A 17856-nucleotide genomic window follows, 5' to 3' on the forward strand; every position below is an offset into this window, starting at 1 on the left:
CAAAATTATTTACACCCTTTAGACAAAAAACAATATTTATTTAAAAATGTAAAATCTGAAAGGATTGCGCATGTTTGTATTCAGCCCCCTTCAGCCTACTCAAAATCTATTTCAACATCGATCTGATAAATCATGTAAATGAGGGACCTGTCTTATAATGAGATAAGGACTAAACCTTTTGGCCTCCATGCAGAAAGCTACATGTAGCAATAGAATAATCCTGTAAATCAGTGTAAATACACACTCCCTTCAGTGAAAACTGTTATTGGCAGTATGCAGGAGAATAGAAACTAAAAGGGAGCTGAGCTCATGTGAAAATGGATCCGATTATAAACAAAAATATATAATAAAGAAATTATCTACTATTTATCATGGAGCAATATAATTACATTTTTAGATCAGAGAATATTAGAAAGGCCTCCTTAAAGTCCAGATCTAAACTAAACATTTTGGACAGTGCTTTAAAATTGTTGTTTTGTCAATGTGGGGGTGGAGGTTGGTTGAGGACCCAAATGCAGAGATGAGGGAGACAGAGATGAGTTCTGGCAGGTTTAATAATACCAAAAAGATAAAAAAAAATAAATAAAAATCCAAGAATCAAACCAAAAAGCTAGGAAAAAAATATGGGGAGCCAAGTAACAACATAAAACTAGCACTGAAGAACTGCACAGGGGGAGTATATATGGGAGACAGAACAAAAACTGGGCTAATCAGCTGATATGGAGCAGGTGTGGATAGAAGTAACTAGAAGGAAGTTAGGGGGAAGGGGATTGGCACACGGGGGAAACAGAGAGTAACTCAAGACTGCTTGACAATAAGAAAAAAATAGAAAAAATAAACAAAAGATCAACAAAACAGAATGACCTAGATAACTCAAAACTCAAAGTCCAAAATAATATCAAAGAACCATAATATTTTTACATCAATGTGTGGCAAATTTTGACCTATTTTAAATGCGTTTTTTTTTTCTTTTTTGCATAAATAAATCCGTAATATGTGGCAACACCTCTATTCAATAGTTTTCAGAGTTTTTTTATTATATGTACAGCTGCAAGTCTTTTAATGTATGTCTACCAGTTTGGTGCATAAAAAGGTAAAATAAAATAAATGCATTACACAATTCTCTTTGCAAAAAAAAAAGCTCAAGCTTGATTAGACTGAGTTAGGAGAGCCAATAAATATTAGTTTTCAAGTCTTGCAAACATATTTTTAATGTTTGATTTAAGAGTAAATGCTCCTTGGTCTGAGCCATTCCATTACATCTGCAACAGCAGCATTGTCCTGCTGGAAAATGAAGTTTTTATCTTATCTTATTCTATATTAGTCCAAACTTTCATTAATACTGACCAGGATCTACAGTCTTTGGTCTCTTGTTATGAGATCCTTAAGGGTCATACCTACAGAGTTTTCATCAAAACCATTGGTTTATAAAAAAAAAAAAAAAAATATGTCCAAATAATATCTAAACTGGTAAAGAATAAAAGTATATTGAAAATTATTTTTCAATTTTGACAGATCCAAAATATATAAATATAATCTTCTGGTGATGACGCCAACGTCAACACGAAATGATTCTAAACCAATCAGAATAGTAGGTTATTACAGTCATCTGAGACGGAGCTCAGATGTTGCCAGATCCTTGTTGCTCTGTGATAGAGCTGAGAAACAGCTTCTTCCCTGCTTTATTTCTTTGATTCAAGCCAAACAAAACAAAAAAAGGCAAAAATAAGGTAAATATATGTCATGCTTTTAAGTGTTGGTGCCAACTTAAGGAGGCAAAGGGGCTCAAAAGTTAGGCAGAAACTTCCTTTGTGCAATGTTAACTAGAGGTAATTAGCATTAGCTGACCGGGCAACCAAATGGCAAATAGTAAGGAAAGAGAACAGGTGAGCACAGGTGCACTACTGGACAGGAGAAGTTAAGTATGTGGCTATCACCTTTCCAACAAAGCAAAAATTGGTGTGAAAGACTTTGAAAAGATGATATGATTTACATTCAAATGATGTCTACATTTGGTGAAAAGCCATCATTTTCAGATAATTGAAAACAACACCAATTATTGGACTAATGTGGGACAAAATCAGACCAAATAAACACAGGCCATTTTTCAATAACTATTTCTGGACTAAATCAAAGCAATGATGGTCCGACTAGATTTAGCCCTAAAAACACAATGTCTAAATGACGTCTGGTGGGGGTTAATTACTAATAATCATCACATTGCTTTATGAAGGAAAGTCTATAGTCTATTTTTTGTAAGGTTAGACAATCTACATATGCAAGCAGTTATCTTTCTTAACTTACTAGTTTATGTTAATAGTTGCTTAATTAAACTGATTAACATTAATAATTAGTTATTTCCTAACAAAGATACACTGAAAAAAATAATGCAACCGTTTTTGGCGTTTGCTTAATCATATTTAGTTACTTTAACACAATTGTTTTATGTCCTACCCTGCTAACATGAAGCAATTGTGTTAAAGCCAAATTAAGTAAATGCAAAAATGGTTGCATTATTTTTTTCAGTGTATAGCCAGTTAAACATATTAAATTACATTATTTTTCACTTTCTCACTTGTTAATGCCGGAAGCCTGTAAAAGTCTCAACAGTCTCAACTCCACCTGTGCTCGAAACTCCATGTGGTCAGCATTGTGTGAACACATTCATGTGATTGGCCAATAAATAATAAATCACCCACATGGGGAACATTTTTGAAGCTCCCTGAAACAAGGAAATTATCTAATTGGCTGAAAATCTTTTCTTGTCAAAAAAATGTATTTATGTAAGGAGTGAGTCAGGGGAGTCTCGAAAATCCTTCAACCACATTTAGTTTGTTAATCAATATATGACATTGTGTACGGATCAGAAATCATGTGGGAATCTTGTCCTGAGAATGTATAAATGTAGTGTCCAGATTTGAATCATCCTGGATGTGAGTCATCCTGTGCATGTGTGAACTGCATTTGTTAGTAAATGAATATTAAGGCTCCCTTTACCTCTAAATCATTTGCTCCTACTGTAGAAAAACCTCCCCAAAGCATTTTGATACCACCTTGGTGCTCACTGGTGGGGATGGTGAGTCAAGCTCTACTTTGATCTCATCTGAGCAAAGTATCTTTTCCTACACATTTGCTTTGTTCCCTATATGGCAGCATAGAACAGTCCAGAACTTCATGGGAGAACAATGACCTGAAGAAAGCTCGGACCAGAATGTTTAAGGTTATTATCAGACACTCTCTATCCTAACATAGATCAAGGTTTCCCCTGCTCAAGCCAGTATGTATCCAGACCATATGGATTTTCCAAAAGAAGCTTTTGGACGACAACCTTGTTCCCTCAAGAGTATTTAAAGATTAGTCTGGCTGGGTCATTCGGCGATGGCATTGTTTTTCTCTAGACCTGAGGGCAGCAGAAATATTGGAAAACTGCTGAAAATGTGTGTTGCCAAGCGACAGCTTTGAAACCTAAAAATACCCCAAAAAGCTTCCCCACACTTGAAGAGATTTTGGAGAAGATCTGTATGGAGGAATGGCCAAAATTCCTGCTCCTGTGTGTAGAACCTAGTCAAAAGCTACAGAAAATGTCTGACCTCTGTAATAAAAAAAAAAAAAAAACTACCGGTACTTTAAAAAAATGACTGATCACTTCATTCATTGAGAGTGGGGAAACGTATGTCACCAAATACTTCATTTTCTAGCAGTATCAGAGTAGTAAGGGGCTGAATACAAAATTAACTTTATTTTTCTGATTTTAATTTGTCAAAGAATTTTAACAACAAAGTTGTCCTGGTCTATGGCATAATATCAGAAAATAAAACACATGGGGGTTTGTGAAAACAAGGAAATGTGTAAAGCAAAGTTTGAGGAATATTTATACACTTGCAAAGGATTGTGTTACTAAAAAAGAAAATTTTTAGTAAATAAAAGCATTTTGACTTTACATTAAAATAGATATTACTAAAATATGGATATGTATGGGGCTGATCTGTATATAAACCACAAATGTTTATATTTTTACATTATTTATTTAAAATTTAAATTTAACTTTAAAGAATCAAAGTAAGAAACTTTATCTAAATATGTTATTTTAATGGTGAAAGCTAACTGTTGAGAAAGACAATAACAGCATAAATTCGAGTGACAAATCCATTACATTATAGAAAACTGTTTAGATGGTAAAGGCTTAGTCTTTGGTTTGATTAATATAAGTAGCACTTTTTTCCAACATTTAGGCTGTTTGATTTGGTTCCAACAATTTGGGACTCAACCTAAAATAATTTCCTTTTACTCCTTTCATTTTTTTATGGATAAAGGGCAGAGTGGTTGGGAGGAGGAGGACAAATTATGCTACAAAGTGTGACATAGTGATCCGTGTATTTGAATAAATAAATAAAACAATATAAGTAAAGTATTTATCAAGTTTATATAATTTAGTTTTTGTAATTTGGTCCAGTCCTTGCAGGACAAAGTTCCAGGTTTCTGCTTCCCAATAATGTGAGAATTTATGTAAAAACATTTCTAGATTGCAGTGGTTACCCTCACCATCACCAGACGTTTTGCTTCTTCATTAAACTTCCATCCTTACTTCTAAAAAAATCCTCGTTTTTAGCAACATTTCAACTCATCTTATATTAGGAAATATCTTCTGAAAACAGCTTATGTTATTTGAAAAATGGCTGATGGGCTACTTTAACAATCTAACTGCTCTTCCACCTGACTGAAGTCAGATAAAGTCTACTTCCCACAGACTGCAAACTGTGATTACATCATATATACTGCTGCCGATCTGGTGGTTGTTGTCATCAGTGTGGGTTTTAAAATCAAATTAAGATTAAACTGAGCTTTTGGCAGCATTAAGTTCATGTTTATGTTGTCTGGACTTTTAGTTTAAATCAGTCAAATCTGTCGCAACCTTTCCTCCATAGCAAGACTGTCTTCTGGTAGTTTCAAAGAGGTGGCACTGAGAAGCAAAGGGAAGGTAATTATCTCAAAGTTGATGGAGCTGTTTTTACAGTTTTTACACCTGGATGCTCTTAGAAGTTAGAGTGACGCCTACAGTAATGCATTGTAAGGGTTATAAGATACACAATGACAATATCAGAAATCACACAAAGTGGGTTTTTTTTAGTATCTTGCAGGGATGTTATAATATAGTGGTGCCATTTTTGTATCACTATCTTTGAATTGCTGTAAGTGTTCATCATGTTTCTCTCATTCTCCCAACCATTTTATATGGGGCTTAGAAGTTTGGCAACTATGTACATGATAAATCCTCAGGTGCCTTACAGTTTGATTCTCTTGGGACTGAGCGAATGATTTGGTTTCAGGCTTGTGAAAGGACCGCAACACCTTTTAGAGTTTGTACCTTCATAAAGGGCTGGAAACTATGCTAGGTCGGATCACAGAGTTACAAGTGGAATAACATTTATATTTGCCTGCTTTGGTTGTCCTGTTTTGATAAGCTTTAGCACAATACAGTCTAAAGGACATCAAAGCGGAATTCGCTGTCATTTATTCTGGTTATATTTGGTTCAGATTCTAATGGATGTTCTATGATTCAAAATACTTCTACTGATATCACTTTAAAAAATGAATAAAATATAGCTTGATTATCACAGAATATATTTTTCCTGTATAGATGTCTTTATTGTCATCTTTTATTTGCCCATTTTGAAATTCTCATGCATGCTAGAGTTGGGTGCTGGACCAGCTGAAAAAAGTGCAATAGTATTTTATTACAATGATAGACAGGTTGGTCTATAGCTATTTACCTCATGGTGGAGAGTTTTAGAATATGTTATTTGAAAAAATTTAAAGCTCATATGGACACTTTTTCATGCCTGCGTACTATGCAGCAGTACCTCTGCAAGGTGGCTGAGGTTGCAGGCCCTTGTGGAGATTGAGCTTGGTTCAAGAGACCACTAAAGGTACCATTTACATTCTGATGAATGCATAAGAACAAAGAATAGCTCTTCTTTTCATCAGAATGTGATGAAGTCAATCTGCCAGCAAGTATTTAGTTTATACACATAAAATGTTAAACAATTTAACTAACTTACCTTGATGTTTAATTATTCACTAGAACAGATATTTCAAGAGTTTTCCCAGTTTTATTCATAGTACTCACTACATTTTAGATCATTTAACTGAAGCTGAACCTCAGAACTCTAGGTGCTGAAAAACAATATTACTGTGTCATATTTGGTTAACTTGTTTTTTTGTTTATTTTTCTGTTAATAGTTGACTAACTGGTACCACCACATCCATCAAGTGCACGTACACTACAGTCAAGTGATATTTACTCAACTATGTAGTTTAGTTTCTGCTCTTGACGCTGAGGATTTTTGTTTTTCACATTTTATATTTTAAATAATGGCTTCATTTATTTCCGAGCAAATGAATATGAATATGATCTGCCTTTTAAGCAATAACCCTCATGTATACGTTGTTTTGTGTTACATTTTTTATGTTGACTTCTGAAACAAGTGAAATGTTAGATGATTTCTTTGCCCGCTTAAAGAATAGTTTGTCATAAGAGGTTGAATGCATATTTATCTGTTTTGTTTAGAAAAAACTTTTTTTGTACATAATACTTTTATTGAGCATAGCTCATTTATTGAATTAACTATTGTTCAACTCTTCAAAACTTGCGTTTTTCAAAGTTCTTTTAGCTGGATTAAAATTTTCAGTGTCAACATATGAGTTCGAGATAGTCCTACAAACTCAGTATGTTGTTAGCCAGCAGGTCCCCAACTTCCTAGTCACTCCATTTCTTCCCAACCAATACCTTTCTACATAGCAACTATCCACACATAAAACCAATACTTGGAGCACAATTTGATAAAACAACCAGTCAAATACTCACCTAAACTCACCATAATTTTGATGTCATATTACTTTTACATTTTGATAATTCATTGTTATAATTCAACAAGGAATTATGCATACCCAAGTCCCAATGCATATACAACCAGCATAACACACAAGTGGGTTGCTACACTGAGTAAGTGACATACAAACCAAATGTTTTGCAGCTATCAAAGACACCTCATTTATTTCTAGCTGGATCTTTTGTCAGTCCAGTTCAAAATATTAGGAATAATTAGATGTTGTTTATTTTTATTATGGCTACTCCACATACATAAGGTTGTCCGCTTTATCCATTCATAAACCTGTCAGAACCAGAACTTTGGACCGAGAATTTCAGGCAGACATACTGATGTAATGTAGAAAAGTGTTTACTGACAACACGTCAAATCTGCGACTCAGCAGTTAGGCAAAAAGGCCGGAATCTCTGTAAAGGGAAAAACTCAGGTTAGTGACCACATACATCTGACGGAGGACGATTGCAGGTGTGTAAGTCACTAACCTGGTTTTAAAGTTCAGTCCGAGCCCAGTGGAATACAGCCGGATGAATGACTTCCCACAGCACGCGGCCGACGCCGCCCAGGGAGTTCCAGGAGCCGAAGCCAAGAAGGCTGCTCAACTGGCTGACAAGCAGAAGCAAGCAGACAAAGAAAAGCAAGAGTTTCCTGAAGGCGAAGCCAAAGCAAGTGTGATGAGTTAAAAAGAAGTCAAGACCAAAAGATCAGAGATACGAAGAGGTGCCGAAGGGAAATCCAAGTCGGGGTCAGGAGACATATCCAGGTTCGTAAGCAGGCAGAATCCAGCAAGAGTCCAAAGACAGGGCAGGAAAACAGACTATAACAGGGGCAGGTAGGCTTAGAGGTCCAAAGGAAATCAGACTGAAACCAGTCAGGATCAGGCAAGCAGAACAGCACACAGGGTACACTAGAGAACTCTCACCAAAGGCTCGAATAGTCTGGCACTGATGAATGGGGACAAGCAGTTTAAACAGACACAGAACTAGATGGATCAGATGAGCAGTAATGAGAAACCGGGCAGAGTTTGACAGATGAATGAAATTAGTAATTAAGCCAGTCATATTTGCCAAAATCAGGACAAAACCAGCTTAGATGGGTGTATGCAATAATTGTCCTGTTTGAACAATCATCTGTGTCCAATCATCAACCAGCTAGCAGTTATTTCAATGTAAAAATGTAGGAATTTAAAGGTTGTCCTCTGCCTAAATAACTCCACTATTGTTGTGCAATATTCTAAATTCAATTTTTGCTAAATATTGGTGCTGATGTAAAATTACCTTTAAACTTTAATTTTGACCTTGTGTACATAAAAAAAAAATCAATCCCTACATATACCCCCCACTTCTCGTTTTTTTACATTTAGTTTATTGCATATTAATTAAGCTCTGGAGAAAGGAAGGGCTCACATTTATATCAACTTTTAATCAAAGCTCTACATTTACATCTTTTGAAAGGGCTAAGGTAGTTATTTTGCCAGCTCAAAGTCAATGTGCTAAACTAGGAGAGGTGCTAACATCCAATTTCCAGCACAAGACATTAAGATGTGTCAAAGTTCAACACTCTAAAATGACAAACTATTCTTATAGCCAGGCAGCATTTAGATGAACCTCTAGCAGTTTTTCAATGTAAGTCATTTTATTTTATTTGTTGGTTTTGGGTTGCAGCTTCAGGGTCCATATGGGTAATGGGCCTGAGTAAATGTTCAAATCCAGCACTGACTCTGAGAGGTTATATTGGTCATATTTTAACAGGTCTGCCAGAATTTCACATAGTTTAAGTTGCATATATATTGTTGTGTATAAATGCAAAACAGCAAAGAAAAAAATAATTTTCAGTGTTTTATGAAGAGATAGAGCAGTCACAGTTTCGTTTGCCGTTGGTGGAGAAATGTGTTGTGGCTGTGGGTAGAAATTTCTAAAATGCCTCTCACTGCTTTTTGAAGTGACTCAAGAATCATCCGATAGCATATACCGGTTTGTGGTTAGCTTAATCCTATTTTGAAATTGTTAAATATATCAATAAGGATGACAAAAATAATGCCAAATATCAAGTATTTGTACAGAGATATACATATATAAATATATAATATAGCCCTAATTTATTTAAAACTATTTTCTGCTCTTGACCCAAGTTTGGTTGTTTCACGTTCCTTTGTCAACATTTTATAATAGCATGCAGGATAGTAAATTGATTGTATTAATTAGTGGTTCATTGCTGGTCGGTATTACAGCAGTTTACGGATCAGTTTGTGTTTGCAAGATTACTTTAGGATGACAATTTGATTTCTAGATTTGTTATCTACAAAATAAATGTACATTTTCTTTTCTAAATGCAAGTTCTGGAGTTGTCCAAATATTTTTAAGATATCTTTTTTCTTGCTTTATGAATGTGACTTACTATATTTTGCCTCTATCAATCATATGTTGTAAATAATTATGCAAATTAAACTTTTTAAAGAAAACAGTACTCTTTGTCACTTTTTTAAGCTGTCTGGCAAACCAGGAGTTGGTTGGTGATTGAATTGTTCCACTATGTGAGTCCTATGGGATTTGATCTACTTTGGGGTGAATTTTTAACATAAATAATACATACATATCCATTTGAAAAGTATAACTTCAACTTTTCAGCATTTTGTTACCATACAAATACATTTTTTTATGTATTTTATTCTAGACTGATCCGCAAAAAGGGCAAAAAAATCGCAAAATGGTGAAGTAATAATAGCTAGTTCTCAACTTTTATGCCATACATTTAAAGGTGAGGAAAATAAGTATTTGAATACCCTGCTATTTTGTGAGTTTAGCAGAATGCTGTTCATAGGTGATGTAGTTTAGTGTCTTATAAGTACACCAGCTTCAGGATAAACCCGTAGTGTTTTCATTGTTTTAGTCTCAAAACCCATCTGCTGTGAAAGTCTTCTTGAAATTTAGAAATTAGAAAAATAGAAGAGAATACTGAGACCCTGTGAACCAAAAGGTTTTAGTCAAAGAACTGTTTTTTTTATTACAGCAAAGAAGCCAAACATTACAGACAAGAATAATATAAACCATGAATATTGACGTCATACGTAGACTGGCCGTACATCCAGACATCAGCTTCTTTCTCTGCTCTTTAGAGGAACAACTTTATAAAAAAAAAAAAAACTGCATCCAACATTTTTTCTGTTTTCCAATAACTAACGATTAAGCTTTATACTTTCTGAAAACACCAACTGAAAGCATTCTGAATCAATATGCCTTTAAATTTTATACAACTCCTTTGGGTCAGATCAAAATCTGTAGAAAAAAAATAAATGTAATGTTCCAACAACAGAATAAGCTACTTCAGTGAAAACTATAGTATTGAAACGCCACCTGTTGTGGGGTGAAATATTCCAGAAATACAACCTGTGATTTTTATTTTTTTTATCTACAACAAAACAAATGTCTTGAATTGAATCCACCATTCCGATCTCTATTGTTTATACAATAGAGCACTCATGATAGTCTATTTTTAATAACAGAGCTGAACATCTGATATTTTATTTACAATAAAGTTTCTTTTTGTTTTAGTCTGTGTACATACAGACATATCTTATAATAGGTCAGCTGGAAACGCCTCAAAAGAAGCATTTTAATGGATTAAACACAATGAATAATGGTTCAAGAACTGAATACATTGAGCATCTATAATAAAGGGTTGAACAAAGCCCTGCTCAAGGCCAATGGTTAAAAATGCTTGTTTCAATGTGGAAATTAAAATGTTTAGGCACAACAAATGTATATGTATTATATCTCCTTGTTTTGTCAACTAAGCCTGTTTACATCCCTCTATCCAGGGATAAATAAACAGGATATGCGGATGTAGATAAACAGCTTATCCCGACTTAAGACGTTAAGAGGGGATACAAGCCATTTTCCAAAAATACTTTGCACATAAAAAATGCACCAATATTTTACTGACCAAGAACCAAAAACTGGGCTTTTACACAGAAGAAAAACAAAACAGTAATTTTACAAAGATTTTAAAAAAGAAAACAAAGACAAGACTACTAGATTCCACCTAAATACTGAGGACTACTTCTAAAGCTTTAATATACAGCTTCGATCAGGTTTTTTTTTTATGGACTCAAACTGAGCAGGTTTCATTTCTGACATAGCAAACCACTGCAGGCTCAAGTATTCCAACCATTACTCCCATGATTCTACATGGAGTCCATTTAGCATGCTCATAAGAAGTTTAAGAAACGCTGGTGGTGGAGTAAACATGGAATGAAAAGTGATTGTTCTTACAAGCGATGCAATAAACAAACAATAAATACAAACAATGTGCTTTATCCATATAGACATATTTACACTAAGTCTTTGGCTTATGAATAAACATCAGCTACAAAAATAATAGAATTAAAACAAAAAGTGTTTAAAAGCCACCAGTGCACAGAACAAGTGAGGCCTGGGCTCTGTTCCCTTCCAATTCATTCCAGGCCCTAAAGAAAAACAAAACTATACATCTGTTTTCTGAAAGAGATTATTATTTCTAGATTATTCAATTCTTTTTAGATGTTTTTCTATAGTTAAGTTCAGTTTGTGAACTGGATGGATTGAAAATGCATTGGGCCCAGCCCTAAAACAAACATAACTGTGATGAAAAGTGGTTTATTTTACAATTTGGTGTACAAAAAAAATACTTCAGCTCTCATACTAAGTAGATTAGAACATGATAAGAAAACAAAAAACAAACAATCTTGTAAACTTCTATTAACACAAAGGTAATTGTCTTCATCCGTATTCTGTTGTCAAACAGTTATATGTAACTGATTTAAAACGGGAACAAAATTGCTAAAAGATCATGATGTTAAACCACAGAATTTACTATGACATGACAATAACATAACAGTGCCTTAGAAATAAGCAAAAAGCATCCATAGAGTTTTGCTTAGCTGTAACATGCTTGTACAAAATTACTGACTCAAAACATCACCATGATGAGACACTGAACACTGATGAAATACTTAGAAATCAGCATTAAAATGGGAATGTGGCGCCACTTTAACTTGCAGTTGGACAGTACAGCTTGCTAAAGGAACAGAGACATCTAGAGTTCACACTGAGAGCTGCAGGTGTTAAAACAACACTAGCATCCGAGTCTGTGCGAAGGGGTTGTGGCGAGAGGCTTGACATTTAGGCTTGGGCTCAAACACATACAGGAGCCTGCTGGCACTCAAAGAAGCTGTACAATAAGCATTAAGAATTAAAAGCAGAAACATCTTCTTTCTTGCTGCAGTCCTCTTCACCTCACTCTTCCTTAGAGGTCAAGGTTTCCCTTGCTGTAGCAACACTGTACACAGAGCTGACTTTAATTGCACCATTTGTTGAGCCAAAAAATTGATGCTACAGAACAAGACAGAGGGGAATCGGGGCCAAGCGAAGGCAAAGGATCAAGCCCAAAGAGAGAGCAGAAGACCTTCACTTCCATCTCATCTTCTTTGCTCTGCTTAAGATGATTCAATGAACTCGAGAGCCAGGTCGTAACAAAACCGATATTGTTCCTGTGGAAAAACAAAGACAAATATTCTCTAAACTTATAATATGTACAGATATGTTTCTATCAAAAACCTCAGTAAAATATTACATTTTTATATTACAGCAGTATGGAAGTGAGAATTTTCCTCCAAATGGTAGAATCTTAAAGGATGTTAAACGGGAATAATATAAAGTGTGTCTTTGGACCTGATTTTTATACACAAGTAAAAAACTGGATGTATGATCAACAGCTAATTTGGTTAAATTAAAGAAATTAATAATACAATGCATTAAGGCAACATTTATTTTACAATGAACCTATCTGCCATTTTCTTGTGTTTCATTAGCATCTGTTTGTTTGTGTCAGAGTGGAAGATAGTGATTTAAGAGCAACTCACTGGAGTATCCACCATGTTGGGCTTGCTGTTCCTCAGAGTCTTGACTGCATGGAAAACATCCACCACATTCTGCCTCTTAGCCATCTCACACACAATGCTACTGGCACAAAACACTCCACTGCGCCCGCCTCCATTTCTAGAAAAACAAAGGAGATAATGCAGACCAGGGTCACAAAATGCACAAACTGTTTTAGCTGGTACTTAGGATCCTTTTATTGTGGTGTAGGCATAAGGAATCCCGGACTGATTACTAATTGTTAAAAGAAATCAAGGCACGACAATGACTTTTCCACTTAGAATGACATTTCATAATATTTCAATCTTTAACTTTTATATTTAAGGCCTTTTGTAAAAGATATTTAAATTGTATATGCAGTTAACTTACAGACAATGAACAACGGTTCTTCCCTCTCCCTCCTCCCCCTCTCGCTGCCACTGGTCGACCTGAAGTATCAATTTCAGGAAGGAGCGTTTGGATGCTGGGATCTCTCTGTGTCCTGCCCAACCTAGGTACTGGAACTGGCGAACCATTAGGTATCCTTCCTGAGGCTGATACGTTTTCAAAAAAAGACAGTCACAGATTGAGGTCAATATGCAGATAGCCACATTTTTTGTTGAGTTTTGCATAAATATTGAGGCCAGTTAATATGAATTGGCATACTAACCCTGGTTAGGTTACAGACTCTGAAGAGTCTGCTAATGACATCGCAGTCCATCGAGCAGGACATGCACTCTACCTGGACTGGACCATAACGCAGCATGCCCTCTTCTGGCCAGTACTGAGGACAACCCTATAAGATGACATAAATGTAAAAAATAATATTTTAGTTAAAATGACTAAATCCTTTGCAAATACAGTTACACAACAAAACAAAACAAGAAAACTTGTAAATCTTGGTTAAAATATTTTGATGCCTGCTCTGCATTATTAAAAATGTTCCTTGAGAAACACCATTTTTAAAGGTGGTTCATAAATAAACCTATTAATTTTGGTTCATCTTATTCATTTTTAATTGCTCTTAAACTGCAAAACAAAAAGGGACAAAAAATAGTACCTCTGTGTATTAGTTATAATTTATCTATAGCAAAATCATTAATAGGAAAACATCTGATTCCTAACTGAATTCAATAGGAAGCGGTAGAGAGTCTATGAAGCCTTGGGGAATAGATTCAGATTCCCCCGATTCCACGTGTTTATACTCACTTTAAGTATTTTTATTTAAAAAAATTAAACTATGTATCAAAGTGGATTACCTGAGCCAAGTCGATCTCGTTCAGCATCACCAGACTGGTACATCCATAGTCATAAACTAGTCGCCAAAAGTCTTTAACAGTATTGGGCAAAGGATGCTGGGTAACAATGAATGCAGCTGGCTGTCGGTAGCTCTGCAGGTGAGATAAAAAAACAAATTACTTGAGATTTTCTTTTACAAAAAGAAGAAAAGGTTAGACATCTATCAATATCTATGCTGTTCTCTCTTTTACACACGGACAGATTAATGTATTGGCACAGTTTGTGGGATAAAACAGGAGGAGCATCAGACCAAAGGGGAAGCATGGATCATGCAATGGGTTTTAACTGAGAAGGTAAGGAGCATGCATAAATATCTAGCTAGTTATGGCATAAAAGAAAAACACTGGCATAATGAAGGCACTGAACTGAAATTTAAATGAGCGCACATTTTGAATGGAAATGAGCGATTACACATTGGACAGAGGCGTGAATGACTTTGCTGTAAAGGAACTCATGATAATGATGGAATCCTACTGTCACAATGAGGTCTGTGACTAAAACATGAGACTTGTCGCTGAACAACACTGAAGCCATGAAACAAATCCAGTATTGGAGATTTAGAGTCTTTCCTGTTACCTGGAACTCTTCTGACAGCTTGGTTAGAGAGAGGCCAGAGGTAAGTGACTAAATAAAGATAAACAACTGAAACTCATTTGATTTTCATTATTTTTACACTGACTGCAGCATTTTGTCTTCCAACAGCTTTTGCTGGAGAAAAGCCACAAAGCCAAAAACATTCTATTTCCTAATATATACAAAAAAATAAATAAATAATGACATACCTACAGCCCACCCCTTACTGTGTAATTTGGGTAACACTTTCTTTTACAGTACATCAACAACCATGTAATAACATGGTAATAACATAGCAAGTCACACTATATTACTTGGTAACAAGAAAAACTTTATTTGGTAATTACCCCAAAATTGATTAAGTAATTACCTGCATGTATTTATTACAATTGTATGTTACTATGTAACAACTGAGAATTTTGGTGGGTAATTACTATTATGTTACCACATAACAGTTTCTATTAAAGGCCACCACCTACCAACGACTTACACAGTAAACTGTAAGTAATGATCAAGTGACTAAAGCATTATAAAGCTGAAGTCAAGTTACATATAAATCAGAGTTTAGTTAAGAAGACTGTCTTACTGTCTTCTATGTTTGATTTTCTGTTAAAAGTCAATTAATAAACTGAAATTTACTAGATAGTAGTACATTCATTTATTGATGCCGGTGATTTTACCTTGTCTGACTAAAATTTAAAGCACAGCACTGACCAATTCTCCATAAAGTTTTTTTCTTGTTACCTAGTAATATAGGAGCAATGTTTTTGTATTTATCGGTTGATGGTGCATGGGGGACAGCTGTGTCAATCGTTGCCAGAGCAAGCAATGTTTGGGTGGTGGCCAGAGAAGCTAGTGGTTGGTCTTTTTAGAACCTGGATTTGTCTCTAGCCTTCTACTAAAACCACAAACACAGCATCACACGAACAGGAGGGGGGAGTCTGTGTGTGAATGTCTGTAGAAAATATATACGAAGGTTTTCTGTTTTTAAATCAGCTGTGTAATACTTTAAAAGTCTGTATCATTTTCAACAGAAAATGACTGCAGTTTGGGACAAAAAACAGATTCCTTTTTTAGGTTTTACAGAATTACTATGAATCGTGTTTAAAGCAACACATCTACTCATTTTTTTTTATACAAAACAATGTCTACTGAGGAGAACACACCATGTCCCAAACTACTACTGTAACATTAGTTGAAAATAACACAACCTTCTTGTACTGTATGTGCATTTAATAAGAAATCAACTTACATCCATCAAAGCAGCATTGATGTAATTGCTGCTTTCTCCATCTATTGTGATGAGAAAGGGCAGGCATCTATCAGGAGGAAGGCCATCCATAAAGCGGTTCTTATCTTGGTTTCTAGGCAACAGTGCAATGCTGCAGTCTTCTGGCTGAGGCTGGGGAGTCACTGAGTTTAATGTCTGGGAAAAGAGAAAAATTACGAATTTAAACAAAGTTCACATTGTTGAGGTGCAGTTAATTTCAAATTTTTAATGTGGAGCTTTTGAGTTTTAGATGTGCTCTAAACAAGCCAATGGGATCCATCTTTTTTCTTTTTCTAGTTTGTTACTGAGATACAGTATGTAAATTCATCTTGACATGTAAACAGTAATGACTTTATAATCTATTTTTAGGAGAATTTTCATGTTTTCAAATTCTTCAAATCTTATCCTGTTAAAACCACAAACTTTAAAACATTTTTTCTTTGCCATTTGTAAAAAAGAAAAACAAACATAAGCATTTGTATTCAGGCCTCTGAGAGCAACACTGCTAGAAACCACCAGTTGAAAGGAAAGGAGACTAATTCAGATTGCATGTAAACAGCGATTTGTAAAAGTTGCCAAACACTTTGACTGGAGCATGAAAGACATGCATTTGCATCAATAGAAATTACAGCTTTGATTGCATTTTGAGGGATAAACTTCTTTAGTTTTGACTTGTTTGGAGCCTTTAAAAGATGTGACTTTAATATCTCTATTTATAGCTCTATCCGTTTTACAATTAATGCAAACAATTTTACGTACAAAAGAAAAGCATCTCTGGGTCTCTTGGTATATGTTGCCTTTTGCACCCTAGCAGGTAAATGTCATCATTTACACACATTTGCGTCTTCGCTTTCTGTCATTCGGCAAACTGCTTATACTTCCTGGTACTCATTAACATTACTATTATCTTCCAAATAATAGAGCTCTTAAACAGATAATAGTAATAAACAGATAATTTGACTGCCATCTCTTTAAATGTTAATTTAAGGTCTAAAGGGATTATCACACATTTAAATACAGCTTGTATTATTTTACTTAGATACAACTATGCTTTTGGTAGGTTACAACTTAACATGAAATCATACTTAACTGGTTATAGTTTGGCATTTAGATTTGCCGATCTTCCCCAGAATAGATTTAAGTTTGGTAATTCACTTTTAAAGGTCAACTATACACTTTTCAGTTCTGCTTTCCATTTAGCAATGTTTTTTAAGGGAAATGTGGTTTATCCCAAAGACTGTAATAGCTAAAAATGTTTTAATATGCAGGTGTTTCCTGGTATAACATGAAAAAATGCAGAGGCAGTCCAAAACAATCAGGGTCTGCAGTGCTTAAATAACAGAGAGGATGGCATAAATAGGATTACCAATCCTCCAAAAAACATATCAACCTTGTGTTTCAAACATTTCAAAACTTGAAAGGACTATGATAAAAAGTCAAAAAGAGCCCAATTTACCTGGAACTCATCCTTCAGGTGGGATGAGTTGGTCTGGGAGTCAATGCGGATCAGCTCATAATATGCTGCTTTGAACTCACAGACTGGTATTGCTGTCTCTCCACATAAACAAGCTTCCAGGATGGCATCATGGATAAATATGTACTGCTCCTGTATTTGTTTAAACCAAAAACAGTTACGACATTCAAAACAGCAAGATTTTATTAATACTGCAGACTCAAACACTCAGGTATAACACCAAAAAGCTGAAATGAAGGTGAAAGTGAGGATGAAGACCCTTGAATTGACAGTGAAGATGGATGAAAAATGGATGGATAGATGAGATGAAATGAAATTATGAAGTGGTGTATCTTGCCTTAGGATTAGTTTCTATGTATACTTATATTTTAAACTGTGTTGCACTCTTCAAAAAATATAAATGTTAAACAGAAATAGGCTTATACTAAAAAAAGTGTATTTGATGTGTGGATTAAAGGAAAA

General features: G+C 34.9%; 1 protein-coding gene across 19 annotated transcripts in view; it reads right to left on the bottom strand.

Annotated features, from left to right (window-relative positions):
• Nucleotides 1-9875: 9875 nt before the first annotated feature.
• ptprk (protein tyrosine phosphatase, receptor type K) overlaps nucleotides 9876-17856 on the bottom strand; it is a 125380-nt gene continuing 117399 nt past the window's right edge. For 7 of the 19 annotated variants that reach the window (XM_015369086.1, XM_015369094.1, XM_015369107.1 and 4 more), the window contains 8 exons: nucleotides 17377-17526; nucleotides 15903-16076; nucleotides 14654-14671; nucleotides 14038-14169; nucleotides 13449-13574; nucleotides 13169-13332; nucleotides 12784-12919; nucleotides 9877-12411 (listed from right to left, as the gene is read on the bottom strand). In XM_015369086.1, coding sequence (XP_015224572.1) covers nucleotides 12358-12411; nucleotides 12784-12919; nucleotides 13169-13332; nucleotides 13449-13574; nucleotides 14038-14169; nucleotides 14654-14671; nucleotides 15903-16076; nucleotides 17377-17526 — 954 coding nt within the window. In that variant the 3' untranslated portion in view covers nucleotides 9877-12357. Of the gene's footprint in view, nucleotides 12412-12783; nucleotides 12920-13168; nucleotides 13333-13448; nucleotides 13575-14037; nucleotides 14170-14653; nucleotides 14672-15902; nucleotides 16077-17376; nucleotides 17527-17856 lie in introns of all 19 variants that reach the window. The other 12 variants (XM_015369100.1, XM_015369152.1, XM_015369149.1 and 9 more) reach the window with 5 other exon arrangements.

This window comes from Cyprinodon variegatus, unplaced genomic scaffold (genome assembly GCF_000732505.1).
Source record: "Cyprinodon variegatus isolate N-32 unplaced genomic scaffold, C_variegatus-1.0 Scaffold37, whole genome shotgun sequence".
Classification (NCBI taxonomy): Eukaryota; Metazoa; Chordata; class Actinopteri; order Cyprinodontiformes; family Cyprinodontidae; genus Cyprinodon; species Cyprinodon variegatus.